Source organism: Chanos chanos, chromosome 10 (assembly GCF_902362185.1).
Source record: "Chanos chanos chromosome 10, fChaCha1.1, whole genome shotgun sequence".
Classification (NCBI taxonomy): domain Eukaryota; kingdom Metazoa; phylum Chordata; class Actinopteri; order Gonorynchiformes; family Chanidae; genus Chanos; species Chanos chanos.
The window spans coordinates 9,612,634-9,627,575 of NC_044504.1; the positions used below are offsets into that span (position 1 = coordinate 9,612,634).

Genomic DNA, 14,942 nt, shown 5'->3' on the forward strand with positions numbered 1-14,942 from the left:
GTGAGTTGGATGCACACCTCCGTACATGGACAGACATTCTGCAGAGAGCTCCCAGTTAGCTCTTCTGATCTATTGCTCTCAAACGTCCTTTTGGGCTCAAACATTTTACTGTTTTCATTGTTTTACATCTATGGATTTTTGGTAATATTCACATTTTTCAAAAGCTTTTTGTGCTTGAACCACACACACACACACACACACACACGAACACACAGACATACACACACACAGAAACACACACACACACACAGACCTTGAGACACTGATATTCTTTCAAACCTGAGTGATGAATAACATCCATTCGAAGAGTATGTGTCTCTTCCCCAACGTTGTGTTTCTAAAACACCACTCACTCCAGATACTAACAGAGCCCGTCATGTCTCTCATGGGTGACCTGTGTCCTGGTGTAAACAGTAACCATGGTGACGCGTGTTGTTGTTGTTGTTGTTTGTTGTTGTTGCTGTGATTGCATGGCAGAGTGTTATGAATCGGATGCACGTGATCAGCATCCCCTACTCCCTGATGAAAGTGAACCCCCTCTCCTGGATCCAGAAAGTACACTCCTATAAAGGTGAGGGGTTTGTCTCCCTCCCCCTCCTCCTCCTCTTCTCCTTAAGCATCACTCCTTTTCTTCCCATTGTGTGTATGTACGTGTCTCATTTTCTCCTCCCAGCCTAGAGCTGTTGGGATCAGTTGTTTTCAACGAATGCATGATTTAACAGTGATGAATGTGTGGATGTATCTTCTAAAATGAGAAGCGACTGGTTCAGAGCTGGCATTTTCATCCCAACGTATTTACTTTAGCTGCTGTATTACTGGGGCTGAAATATGAAAGACACCATCTGCTCGCTCTCAGTTTCATGGCTGCAGGTTTCAGTCGCAGTAATTGTAATTTATTGTAAGTTATTTTTTCTGTCTGATCTGAACGTGCTGTGTTGTGTTGGTATTTATTGGTGTATATTTGTTAATGAGCAGCGCGGGTTGCCGTGGTGAAGTCCAGGGACATGCACTGGTCACTTTTGGCTCAGCGCGATCAGAGAGACATCAGCCTGAGCTCTCTGAGGATGCTAATTGTAGCAGATGGAGCTAATCCCTGTGAGTACAAATACCCAGCAGCTCCTCCTTCGTGAAAATACTGTCTGTTTAAAACCAATTCAGAGGGTCCATCTTAGTTCCAATCGTGAGCTCTTACTACATATTATGTGCAGCTGTTTGTACAACTGTCTTTCTTAAACGTGACCAAGTTCTTGTGCTACTCCTGATGTTAATAATACTTAATAAGGCATGTCGTGTAACTGTCCGGGTGTTTGTTTGCTAACACAGGGTCAATCTCCTCATGCGATGCCTTCCTAAATGTTTTTCAATCGCGAGGGCTTCGACCAGAGGTCATCTGCCCGTGTGCCAGCTCTTCTGAGGCCATGACCGTCGCTATTCGCAGGTGAACTACCACAGAAACTACCGGAAAGATCAGTCCTTAAATGGTTGCCCTTGATCGACCAACCTTACCTGTGTGTGTGTGTGTGTGTGTACGTGTATGTGTACACAGACCTCCAGAGATGGGGGTACCTCCTCCAGGAAAGGCAGTGCTATCCATGAGTGGTCTGAGTTATGGAGTGATTCGAGTGGACACAGAGGAGAAACTCTCCGTACTCACAGTGCAAGACGTGGGCCAGATCATGCCGGGAGGTAGATCTTGCACATAAATAAAACCCACACATGTACCCATAAATACACACTCTGTGTGCTGTATTCATATATTCCTCATCGTAAGCCATAAGACACAGTTAAAAGGTGAAGTTTTAGCTCTCTGAGATGTTTCTAATTTGTTTTTATGCCATTTTCCTCAACTGTTGACATCAAAGGAGATAGCCACAGTGCCTTTATACATGATTAAAACCAGTCAGTCAGTCGACCGATCAACTGTTAAGTCAATCAATCAGTCAATCAATCAGTCAATCAATCCATCAATCAATCCATCAATCAATCCATCAATCAATCAATCAATAAATCCATTGGCCATTGACTGAACTATTGAACTATCATCTGTCATGTCTTCATGATTTGGACTGGAGGAGATAAGGATCTGTTAATGAAGCACTGATTGTGAGATCTCTCCCCTCTCAGCCCTGGTCTGTGTGGTGCGGTTGGAGGGAACGCCATACCTGTGTCGGACTGACGAGGTTGGGGAAATTTGTGTCAGCTCCAGCAGTACTGGCACCGCCTACTACGGCCTGCCTGGGATGACGAAGAACATCTTTGAGGTGAGTGTTCACATTTTGGGCATTTGCCTTGTTTACTTATCGCCTACATTTAGCAGGTGGACATATGTACACTGATTTACATCAGTATAGTTAGGTTGTGCTGTGTTTTTACTGAAGAGTTTCCAAAACATTTGTGTTTATGACATGACATGTCGCATACAGAAAACAGAAGTCACAAAAGTCTTTGTCAGACAGATCAAGTGTGTTGGCTAGGCTGCTCGATGAAGTTATACAGTAACAAAGAACTACACAAATTAAGTGCATGAAATGAAGTCAAGACCACTCAATACTGCTGGAAATAGTTTTACACTTTACAGTTAGTGAAACTCTATACAGGACATGATGTGGTAGTCTCTGTTATCTTGCAGACTATTCCAATAACTGCGTCCGGGGCTCCCATTAGTGACAAGCCTTTCACACGCACATCTCTGCTGGGCTTCGTTGGGCCGGTGAGTTCTTTGTAGCTCTATAGCAGAAGGAAAAGAAATGATAGCACGTTTGATTTTCAAGTGTTGTCTGTCCACCAATTCAAAGTTTATCTGGGAGATTGTGTTTGCGCTGTCGTCAAATGACCTTGTTTCTCATCTCCAGGACAACCTGGTGTTTGTTGTGGGCAAAATGGATGGGCTGATGGTTGTTAGTGGGCGGAGGCACAACGCAGATGATGTGGTTGCCACGGCGCTAGCAGTTGAGCCTATGAAGTTTGTTTACAGAGGGAGGTCAGCAAAGAAAAAAACATTCTTTTAAAACTGTTGCATGGACCACACCCTTACTTGAATTGTCATGAACTTTTGACCTGCGTTCTCCTCTCCGCGTCTTTCTGTTAATGTTAAAATAGAATATTTAGTTTGTCAGGATTACTGTGTTCCCCTGTGTTCTCTGTTAATGCTGAAATGGAAGATTTTGTGAGAGCGTAAATGGAGTATTTTGTCTGTCAGGATTGCTGTGTTCTCCGTGTCTGTGCTCCATGATGAACGCATTGTGGTGGTCGCAGAGCAGCGGCCGGATGCATCAGAGGAGGACAGCTTCCAGTGGATGAGTCGAGTTCTGCAGGTACGCTCACACACACACAATATCACACACACACACACGCACCTGCGTACACACAATATCATACACACAATATCACACACACACACACACACGTACACACACGTGCACACGCGAACACGCACACACGCATACTTAGTATATGGCAGCTGTGAAGGATGATTTGTGATTGCAGTCCTCATCCTGAAGTACTTATGCAAAGCCTCTTGATTTAGTTCAGAAGTATCCAAGAGCCCCTGAATATTATCAGTTCTGAGTCAGCTAAAAGAAAGTTCTCCAAGAGTTGGTCTGACTTCCTTGGCAGTACAACTACAGCAACCAGTCACACTCTATGCAGGTGATTATTCAATGACAGCTAAGCCCACTGGATATGAGTCTAATGCTCTCTCTCCCTCCCCCCCCCACCCTCTTTTCGGATATGTCCAGGCCATTGACAGTATTCACCAGGTGGGAGTGTATTGCTTGGCCCTCGTTCCTGCCAACACACTACCCAAGGCCCCTCTGGGTGGCATCCACATTTCGGAGACGAAACAGCGCTTTCTGGAGGGAGCCCTGCACCCCTGCAACGTCCTCATGTGCCCGCACACCTGTGTCACCAACCTGCCCAAACCCAGGCAAAAACAACCAGGTATGTCCTGACACAAGTTACACTGTCAAACATTACAAATACCTGAACGCGGTGTAAATATGAGGATTGATTTGCAAAAAGGAAGACAGTAAATATGCTGTGTGAGGTTTGTAAAAAAAAAAATTGCCACTGTTAGTCTCTTGACATCAGTATGCAAATATATCCACTTTGTGACCAGGCTAAAGTTTTTGACCAGCTAGACACTATTTTTTGACCAGCTAGACACATTTTTGTTTTCTAACTCCTCAGGCAATACTGTGTGTGTGTGTGTGTGTATGTGTGTGTATGTGTGAGAGAGAGAGAGTGTATGTGTGTGTGTGAGAGTGTATGTATGTGTGTGTGAGAGAGTGTATGTGTGTGTGTATTTTGTACTTGTTTGTATGTCACTGGAGATTAGCCTGGTTGTTTTGCGTTACCATCCTTCTCTAATACAATGGCTGTGTCACTCAGAAGTGGGACCCGCCTCCATGATAGTGGGAAACCTGGTGGCGGGAAAGAGGATTGCACAGGCATGTGGGAGAGACGTGGCTCAGCTGGAGGACAATGACCAGGCACGTAAGGTATATGTTCACCCCCATTTCACTCACGCGCCCTCACCGAAAACACAGCCAGGTAAGGCACACACCCATTCCATATCATTCCATATCCATCTGTGGATGTTGGCAGGGAATCACACGGCTTTATGCTTACGTTATTTATGTATTTATTTATTTATTTATTTATTTATTTTTTCTTATGTATCCCTGACTGAATGTCTTTGTTGTCCTCTTGCAGTTCTTGTACATGCAGGATGTGTTGCAGTGGAGGGCTCAGGCCACCCCTGATCATCCACTTTTCCTGCTGCTCAACGCCAAGGTAAATTGACCCCCCCAGTGTGTCTGAATCCTGTGTGTGCCTCTGTGGGAAATCGCTATGGGTTCATCTGAAGCCTGGTTGTCAGCTTCATTTGGGGTGTATGTAAAGGTTAAGCAGTGCCTTGGCTCCATAAGAGACAGTCGGGAAGGGCTGAACTAGCGTGGTATTTAATCCTTGTTGTTCTGCTCTCTGTGTGTGTGTGCACGCACGTCTGTGTGCGTGTCTGTGACTGTGTGTGCATGTGTGTGTGTGTATTTAAGGGCACCGTGGCAAGCACAGCGTCCTGTTTGCAGCTACATAAGCGTGCAGAGCGTGTTGCAGTGGCTCTGATGGAGAGGGGTAGACTTAACACTGGAGACCACGTAGCACTGGTGTATCCACCTGGTAAGATGACCTGTGAAACCAAACTGCTTTTCTCTAACTTTTTAAATCTGCTGAGACATTTAGGACCATTTAGGACCACGTCAACGTGATTTTGTATCTTGTCCTTCAAGACCAATTGATCACATTGTTGTATTTTACCCTCCCTGTCTGCAGGTATTGATCTGATAGCCACATTCTATGGTTGTCTGTATGCTGGCTGCGTCCCAGTCACTGTCAGGCCCCCACATCCACAGAACCTAGCAACAACCCTCCCCACTGTCAAAATGATTGTTGAGGTAAAACTCACTTCACCTCTTACCTCTTACATACAGAGTATCTCTACCATTTCTGTCACTTGATTTGAGCTTTAATCTTTGTGTGTGTGTGTGTGTGTGTGTGTGTGTATGACACAGGTCAGTAAGTCGGTGTGTATTCTTACCACTCAAGCAATAATGAAGTTACTCAAATCCAAAGAGGCAGCCGCGGCCGTGGATGTGAAGTCATGGCCCATGGTGTTGGACACAGGTAAACACCCCTCACTCCTACCACGCAGGCCTTCAGTGCCCTCAGTACTGGAGTGAGTTACAGCAGTGTCCATTTCCTATGACACTCTTCATTCCCCTGTTTCAAATTGTCCTGTCAGTTAAGCAGTACTTCTTCATTCACTCTTGTACTCTTCTCAGCGATTCTGTTTTAACTCAGTGTCAACACACCCCATGAAACCTGTCAAATATCTGGCGATTTTTCAATGACTTAAATCAGGTGTGATAGTGCTGTACTAATCTAAAACATGCAGAAATCAGGGTGACCAATAAAAATACACTGAAAAATACAATTTCCTGCATGTTTCACAGATGATCTCCCAAGAAAGAAAGCACCTCAGCTTTACAAGCCACCAACTCCAGAAATGCTGGCGTACCTGGACTTCAGTGTATCTACCACTGGCATCCTAGCAGGAGTGAAGGTACAACTGTCTGACTCTACGACACAACTGACTACAACAGAGTTAAAGAGTGTCCAACTGATGTGACTGTCACAGCAGTGGAGCAGAAAGGCATAGCGGCCACATATAGAGCCTGTTTCAGTAGACGGCATTATAACACAAAAGCTCTACATTATTTCCGCTATTGAAAGGCCCAAAGCGCTCTGGATTAGAGGCCAGTGTTTAAACTGCAGCAGTGGGAACAAGCCCAGAGTCATCTTCAGTTAAATTCAGTGTAAGAGCGTATTCACTACAATGTCTCAGCTCCTTAAACGCAAAACAGTAGCCTTGTACAGGTTTCTTTTTTTCCACAATGTGTTTTGTAACTCTGCAGACACACTTGCTTTTTTTTTTTTTTTTTAACTGGTTGAGACTGTATTTCAGGGTCTTGAGCAGAGCACTATGTTGTTAGTATTTGTCAGTATTTGATAATTAGCTGTATTGGGTCTCTTTTGAAGATGTCCCATGCTGCCACTAGCGCCCTGTGTCGCTCCATTAAGCTGCAGTGTGAGCTGTACCCATCACGCCAAATTGCCATCTGCCTGGACCCCTACTGTGGCCTGGGCTTTGCTCTTTGGTGCCTATGCAGGTGAGTATCCTCATCACAGCTGCAACAGGCATCCATACAGTACGGCTCCAACATCAGCCTCAGCATCATTAATAGGGTCGGCAAAGACTTGACGTGAAAGAAGTGCCCTATCTAAAATTCTGTGTTTTCCGATTCATGTGCAGCATCAGCATTAGAGCCTGACTGATAAATCGGCGTGGCGATATTATTGGCCGATATGAGCTAATTGTCGGTGTTTATAACGGATGATAAATGACAATTAAAAAAGAGACGGGAGACGGAGGATGGATCCTTTAACCATATTATGACATTCATGTCAGCCATGCCTGCTTTTGCTGCAGTAACGTGAAAGCTGGTACAGTCAGTCAAACATCGGAATTACGTTCAACATCACGGTAGCTGAGTAGGCTAAACTGTTGACAAACTTGATTGTAGGTTTATTTATGAAACATTGTGGCAGTTCTAGCAAGTAAACAAACAATGGTCCTATCATGAAGACCGCTAACATTAATGGGTGATTAAACTATAGCGTTTAACTTATTTTGCCTAAAAGAAGCAGTGGTAAATATGTCTATGACTCGGATGTCTGTAGTTACAGTCAGTGCATGGGAAATTATTAAACCAGAGGGGACACGTAAATAAACGTGAGCTGAACAACTATCTAACATGGCTTGGTAGCCAAACAAAGTTATCTAGTTATCTCTCTTAAACGTGTAGTGTGAAATCCTGAAGTCGCAACTCCTCGTTGCAGACAGTCATGTAGTATTAGATGCATTCAACAGCAGCATTTACTCTAGGTCACTGTATCAGTTTACTGCATTACTTATCAAAACTTCAGTGTATTTTGTTGTATTTTTGTTCCATCAAGTACTATTTATGACAATAAAACAAGTTTATTTTTAAATTGCATTATGTCATGTTATCCTAGTGAGGACTCTTAAATAACTACACATAACAAATGTTAGGGAAATCTTTGTTTATTTTATGTGTTTCTAAAGAAAAAAATAATATCAGCCGATATATCGGATTTTTAAAACATCAAATATCAAAATCAGTATCGGTCTGAAAAATCCTATATCGGTCAGGCTCTAATCAGTATCCGTCAGTGTCAAAGCTCCACTATGTAGTGATTTGAGATAGCTAATCTAGATTAAAGATGTAATTCCAGGGATTACAGGTGTAAACCGACCCGTCAGCTAATTTGAGGGGGTGGTCAGGTGGTGTAACGGTAAAGGAGCTGAGGAACTGTGCTTCATTCTGTGTCAGTATTCGTAATTAAGTAATGATCTGCATGTATAAATAATTTACAATATAGTCGTAATCATTGATATCTGTCCATGCCATGTCATGAAGTATTGGACACTGAAAACTGAATGTGTGTGTTGGTTTTGCAGTGTATACTCAGGCCATCAGTCTATCCTAGTCCCACCTCTGGAGCTGGAGAGCAATGTGTCTCTGTGGCTCTCTGCAGTCAGCCAGTACAAAGTACGTGTGACCTTCTGTTCGTACTCTGTCATGGAGATGTGCACAAAAGGCTTAGGATCGCAGACTGAGGCCCTGAGGGTTAGTACCGAATATACTGCTTTATAGTACATCCACCTGACATGCACACAAAATTTATCATTTTTTTCTGCGTAGGATTATTGACAGAACTATGCAGTGTAGAATATTACATATATAATATGCCTTTGTGGATGGTTGTAAGATTGTGTGTTTTATTTTAATTGATGGTTCTTCTCTGTGCTGATTGGCTGCATAGTTACGGAACGTGAACTTGTCCTGTGTGCGTACCTGCATGGTGGTGGCTGAGGAGAGACCTCGCATTGCCCTTACTCAGTCCTTCTCTAAGATCTTTAAAGACCTGGGCCTTTCTCCTCGAGCTGTCAGCACGACCTTCGGCTGCAGGGTCAACGTGGCGGTTTGTCTGCAGGTGAGACACGCAGCTGAAGTGTATTTTAGCTTTTGTTACTTATCTTTTCCATCACAGACTTTTTGTTTTTTCACTTGGTATGGAATGTAATGATGTCTTCACGTAACTGTCCAAAAGTCACCAAAGAGAATAGCTTTGAAGTTAGGGTTATGGTATAGTGTGTTGATTGTCTATTCAAAGAGTAAAGTTTGTTTGCCACGTAAAATTACATATGATAAACACACACTGGAAGGAGCACAATGCATTTTGATCACAGGGTCATGTGTGTTCTTTATGTTTTCAGAATCAGAGGGTAAATATGAGTGAGGGATCCACCGTCTTTTCCCTCTGATCTTGACAGCCATTGTCTCGATATCCTGTTTCACTACCACCTTGTTATTCTGTTTTTCTTCTCTGCTTTTTATCCTCTTATGAATTTTCGGATGTGTGCCTGTCTCTGTGTCTTTGTGTGCGTGTGTGTGTGTGTGTGTGTGTGTGTGTGCGTGCATGCGTTCATGTGTGTGTGTGTGTGCGTGCGTTCACGTGTGTGTGTGTCCATCCTTCGCTCCGTGTCCCCTCATCAGCCCAACAGGCTGGGCAAGTTGGCTGAGCAGGTACTGTGAGCTGACAAAGAGGGCCATGGTGCAATTAGGGGTATGCTTTTGAAGGAGCTGCAGAATGCGCGTGTGTATGTGTGAGTGTGTATTTGTGTGTGTGTGTGGGTGTGTTTGTGTGTGTGTTTGCGTGTGTGTCTTTAAGCGTACGCGTGTACTTGTGTATGCTTGTGTGTGTGTTTGTGTATTTCCATGCATGGCATTTAAAGATGCTTTGCTGCTATGCTTTGACATAGTGACTTTATAGATGTGATTGTGTTCCAGTTTCTGTTTTGTGTGTGTGTGTGTGTTTTTTTTTTTGGAGAGGTCCTGGAGAGATTTGCAATTACAACTCATCTCTGTCTCACTCATTCATATGGGTTGATATCTTAGACATAAAATTATGATCTTTCAGACACAGAAACTGTGTCAATAACTTTTGTTCTAGAGAAATTATTCAGCTACCAGCAGAATAAAAATGACCAGTTCCAGTTGTCTAAAATATTACTGTATCACTTTTTCATATGTTTCTTACTACCTGGACCAAAGGCACTCTAAAAAATCCCTGTGCACTCTAAAAAAAGCAGTATTGCGCAGCCATTTGCTTTTATTTTTGTATGGATTGTGTTTGTGATGGGATGGAGATTCGCCCTGTTCCTCGCTGTAAAAGAGTGCTCCCTTTTGCTTGCGCTGTCTCCTGTGAGTTTGGCTTTGTGCTCCTTACCAAAGCGGTGGCTGTTTTTTGAATGATGTTGCTCTGGATGCAAGACGCTTTGGCATGCAGGACTGTATAGACCACTTAGAAATCATGCCTGGATAATAAAGTTTATGGACAATAGTAGAAGGATAAATGCTCTGACCAATTATGTGGACCTCATTCATAAGAGTGTGTAAATAAACTGTGAATATCTAGTTATCTTTGCCATCAGAGCAGGAAATGGCAAAACATTGTTTATAGACAAAACACAGAAAATGCTAAATGTTCTTTGCACTGCATGTTAAACTTGCTGTATTGTTAGTTCTTGAAAGCTGTATGCAGAGTATTCAGCTTTACCACATAGGACGACAGAGCTTCATCAATGTCACTGTGGAATTTGGTGTCACCAGCCGCTATCCCAGTGTACGGTGTGCCAGCCCCAATGGCTAATTGGAGAATAGTATGAATAATATTAGTCTAGATTAATCTGGCTTTATCTTTCACTACTGAGACCACATTGGGTAATCTTTGACCTTTTGCATGGTTTTGGAAACATTTCACTGAGCACTAAGCATCCTCTTTAACAACTGAGTTAAAGTCAGTGGAATGTCCCTCACACTCTAAAGCTTTTTGTGGAGCACATTCAGTCTGGTTACAGTATAGAGTCTTAATTGGACAGTTATTTGTCTTATACATCATAATAATGTTGAAATACATCCTAATAAAGTTCAAATTACCTTGTTCTCATCTCAGATTAAAGAGCATTGTTGGATGGCTGTCAGTTTGCTTTATCACAGCAGTGATGTCAGATTTCCCTCCCAGTTCCTCATTCAGTACCAGATTTATGGACCATGCTTTGATTCTCTCCCCAGGGCACAGCTGGACCAGACCCCACCACAGTTTACGTGGACATGAGAGCTCTGAGGCATGACAGGTATTTCTAAAATTTAAGAAAGAAATAAAATAATAATAATTTCAGGGAACTACTGACCAGGGCCATCTTGCTGGAGGTGTACCATGAGGTATAAATGGAAAAAAAAATGCAAAAGAGATGTAAATGACACATTATTTTTGTTTTCTGTTTGTTATAGAGTACGACTGGTGGAAAGAGGCTCTCCTCATAGTCTACCACTAATGGAATCTGGGAAGGTAAGAGACTTGGCTAACCTTCCTTGCTCCCTCTTCTGGTACATTCCTAGATGGCTTTCTATCCAATATTTGTTCTGACTGTGGGTTCATGTGCTGTTTTTACCAATCAGATCCTTCCAGGGGTGAAGGTGATCATTGCCAACACAGAGACTAAAGGACCACTGGGAGACTCACATCTGGGAGAGGTGAGTCACGTCAGTTAAGAGTGGTAAAATGTTGACATACACGTTTATTAAACGTTTAGTGAAACAATACATTTCTGTTTATGTGTGGGAGAAAGACTGTGTGTGAGCATATGAATTTGTGTGCCTTGGCTGTTTCTTTCTCACTCTGCCAGTTTATATTGATTGCATTGGTACTATAAGAACTGCCCTGTGTTAGATGTTTACCTGACATGACTTAATGTGGTTTGTTTACAGATCTGGGTCAGTAGCCCCCACAATGCTACAGGATATTACACCGTTTATGGGGAGGAGGCGCTACATGCAGACCACTTCAGCACCAAGCTGAGCTTTGGTGATACACAGACAGTGTGGGCACGCACTGGGTACTTGGGCTTCCTTCGCCGTACCGAGCTCACAGATGCCAGTGGAGGTTAGCATGAGACCATGAATCAAACTCTTCTTCCAAAAGACACACCAAAATTCTAGATATTCTTGTCTCTGAGAGATTTTAGCAGCTTGTTTGGTTTTTATTGGTGTCATATGCTAGTTGACACCAAATATGCCAAAACAGTTTGCCCTGTAGACGTCTTTTTCTTTTTTAGTTTGTATGTATTAACGTCTATAAAAATAGATAGATGTCATCAGTCCAGTGGAAATTCGCCTGAACCTGAAATTTGCACTCATGCTGTTGCACCGGTTGTGTTTGTTCTGTTTGCATTTGTCTCTTAGAGCGTCATGATGCATTGTATGTGGTTGGATCTCTTGATGAAACTCTAGAGCTGAGAGGAATGCGTTATCACCCCATCGACATTGAAACATCTGTGATCCGATCTCACAAGAGCATTGCAGAGTGGTGAGAAACTAATCAGATTTCCAACTAAACTTGAAGTCACTACATCCTGGTTTCATGTTACATTTTACTAAAAAAAAAAATCTTAAAAGAATTTTAAATGAATTCTCACTTTCATTGTTATACATATTTGAGTCATGCTAGAATTTATGTTTTACAGATGCACCTACATATGACCAATTGTCGTGCACCACAGTTCTGTTTTTTTCCTAAAAATCTGTTTTTATCACTCTGTCTTTCCCTGCATACTTGGTCCTGGCCTCAGTGCGGTGTTCACGTGGACCAATCTGTTAGTGGTGGTGGTGGAACTGGAAGGGCTGGAACAGGAGGCCCTGGATCTCGTGGCCTTGGTGACCAACGTGGTTTTGGAGGAGCATTACCTGATTGTGGGCGTTGTGGTGGTAGTGGACCCCGGCGTCATTCCCATTAACTCCAGAGGAGAGAAGCAACGTATGCACCTACGAGACGGCTTCTTGGCCGACCAGCTGGACCCTATATATGTGGCTTATAACATGTGAGAATGGCGCCAAGGCGTCGTCTGCAGATGCTGAACATTTGCACAGTGTGCCAGTGAATTGGAGAGAGACCAAGAGAGATGAGAAGAGGACAATCAGCATTGCTCTCTCTCCCTCATGTTTTTTTCCCCCACAGCCAATAATGGATGGTTCACGATGGAGCTATGCAGTGTGTTTATTATTTTTGTATAACAAGCCATTAAAATGCCTTGAACCCGAGACTGCATTTCCTTTGTGTTAAAGGAGGTGACCCTGTTGTTCTGTCTGTTTACTCCTGTTATTTGAGCATTAGTTAAATGGGCTTTTTTGTTTGTTTGTTTAGAGTTTGTCATTCAGGTCACATGCCATAGAACAAACTGAACCAATATCCATCCACCCCCCCAACCCCTTTGTGCTGGCTCTAATTTTAATCCAGTGCAACAAAATGAGGAAGATGCCACACAAAGGGCACCGAAGGAGAGAGGAATGCCTGTTTTTCTAAGAATGTGGGATTCCATATGGAATTGGACTTCAGTTGGGAATTGTTATGGAGTGTGTTAATTTGTACTGAATTTGTGTGGAGGTTAAAAATGCATTTCATATTATAACATCTCCTTCGACTGTCTTAAAGCTATCAAGTCTCCCAGCACATATGAACCACAGCAGCTTTGGTTGGCTTTCTTCATATGTTAAGTAGTTAATTTCAAACCTAGGGAATCATTATAAGAAATGACAAATATTTTATCGAAAGACCAAAATGCAATAAGGAGAGAACAGTAAGTCGCTTCTGCTTTGGGCTAACAGTAAAACTGCAGTAGTGCAGTAAGTGTGTGTAACCATAGGGTGACGACAAGTACAAGCTTATTCATCCTCATCTAATGTTACAAAAATGAGCCTTAAATATTTCCAAATGGCTGTTCAGATTCTTTTCTTTCTACTACTTTTTATTTCATATCTTAATCTATCAGCTGGCACATTGTGGAGGTGAGCTGGGTGAGAGGTTGTGATGCATAGATAAGCATTGTGTGGGGAATATGCTTTTGAGGAATGTTCTTACACTTTGACAGTTTTAATTCAGCCTCTCAAATGATTGTTATTGGATTAAGCCAACATAAAAGTTAAATACCATCATTTCGCACCATCCACACAGAATATTTTAAACCGAATTAATTTAGCTTGGGCATAGCAAGTCTGCTTGTTTTTGTTTTACCTACCACATCTAGTTTAGCAGACATCAGCCACTGATGAGAGAAGTGAGGTTATACTCTTTGATTTCAGTGTAAGTGGACTTGTCAGTTGAATTGTAAAACATTAGTGGTGCACTGGACTCTTCAGCCGAGGAGTAACTGATTAAATGTAAACTTGTATATCTTTTATCCTCCAAACTGAGATAGTTTTCAGATCATTTCATGCAACATCATCATGACTTCAGGAAAACTTAAAATTGCAGGAGAGACTGGAATAACATACCGAAACGTTTCAGGGCTGGTCAGAAAACTGTAACTGTCGCATGTATTGTAATAACTCATTCACTATATAGTGAGTAGGCCAGCATTGTAAAGACCACTTGTAAAAAAAATTGCTGCATTCTCTCTCTTCTCATGTGTACACCACTCATGATAAGCCAGCAAGCTTGATGTAATTATGTACAGAATTTGAGTTAGTTAAGTTATTACTGGAATGCCGTAAGTTACGGACTTCATAGGAATGGTTTTAGCAGCAACCGAAGAAAAGACATAAGCTGTTCTGTGGTATTCCAAAACTAAACAAACTGTAACATTTTTCTCTCTCTCTGAAGCATAGAGTAATGAGAGGAAAGTGTGAACAAATATTCATGTTAAGTTTTATACAATGAAAGGCAAAGGGGATGAGCAGACCGGATTTCTTTAAGAATGGCAAAGCACAATTAGGGAAAGGAAATGATCTGAGTGAGGGTCAGTGTTTGGGTCCCCTAGACCTTAGGTTGTTCTCAGAGTTCTTGCAGTATCTGTTTGGCTGATGTTGCTTTTTGTCTTTTTGTTAACATCATTTCTTAATAAATACAGTGCTTTTATCAGACTGAATAAAAAAAACTGCAATTTGAGAGGACTGATACAGTGCAATGCATTTGATTTAAAGTTTTAACATTTAAACTTTAGGTTTATGCTTCAGTGATTTTGTGGCATTATTTATTGATGTGCTTTTTCAGACTAAACACTGTTTAACATGTCTTTGACGCATAGGTAATAAGACATACATAAGACATTACATGGGTAACAAATATTCAGAATAACTTTATAAGAAGCTGAGAAAAGGCTAAGAATGAGATAAGGGGAAAAAAAGTCAAATTATTGATACAGAACCAAACACAAAAATAATCAGTGATGTATCAGAACCAGA

At 42.1% G+C, this 14,942-nt stretch overlaps 1 protein-coding gene across 1 annotated transcript in view; it reads left to right on the top strand.

Moving 5' to 3' along the window:
* dip2a (disco-interacting protein 2 homolog A) overlaps positions 1-12,669 on the top strand; it is a 77,108-nt gene extending 64,439 nt beyond the window's left edge. Inside the window, exons 15-39 of the mRNA XM_030785803.1 lie at positions 478-571; positions 976-1,095; positions 1,324-1,438; positions 1,547-1,686; positions 2,125-2,261; positions 2,630-2,710; positions 2,853-2,980; positions 3,200-3,314; positions 3,738-3,939; positions 4,390-4,499; positions 4,714-4,794; positions 5,055-5,178; positions 5,332-5,453; positions 5,571-5,682; positions 6,012-6,121; positions 6,598-6,728; positions 8,102-8,270; positions 8,467-8,637; positions 9,201-9,230; positions 10,779-10,840; positions 10,998-11,055; positions 11,166-11,240; positions 11,475-11,649; positions 11,949-12,072; positions 12,335-12,669. Of these exons, the coding sequence (XP_030641663.1) occupies positions 478-571; positions 976-1,095; positions 1,324-1,438; positions 1,547-1,686; positions 2,125-2,261; positions 2,630-2,710; positions 2,853-2,980; positions 3,200-3,314; positions 3,738-3,939; positions 4,390-4,499; positions 4,714-4,794; positions 5,055-5,178; positions 5,332-5,453; positions 5,571-5,682; positions 6,012-6,121; positions 6,598-6,728; positions 8,102-8,270; positions 8,467-8,637; positions 9,201-9,230; positions 10,779-10,840; positions 10,998-11,055; positions 11,166-11,240; positions 11,475-11,649; positions 11,949-12,072; positions 12,335-12,587 (3,039 nt within the window). The 3' untranslated portion in view covers positions 12,588-12,669. The remainder of the gene's footprint in view (positions 1-477; positions 572-975; positions 1,096-1,323; positions 1,439-1,546; positions 1,687-2,124; positions 2,262-2,629; positions 2,711-2,852; positions 2,981-3,199; positions 3,315-3,737; positions 3,940-4,389; positions 4,500-4,713; positions 4,795-5,054; positions 5,179-5,331; positions 5,454-5,570; positions 5,683-6,011; positions 6,122-6,597; positions 6,729-8,101; positions 8,271-8,466; positions 8,638-9,200; positions 9,231-10,778; positions 10,841-10,997; positions 11,056-11,165; positions 11,241-11,474; positions 11,650-11,948; positions 12,073-12,334) is intronic.
* Positions 12,670-14,942: the final 2,273 nt, after the last annotated feature.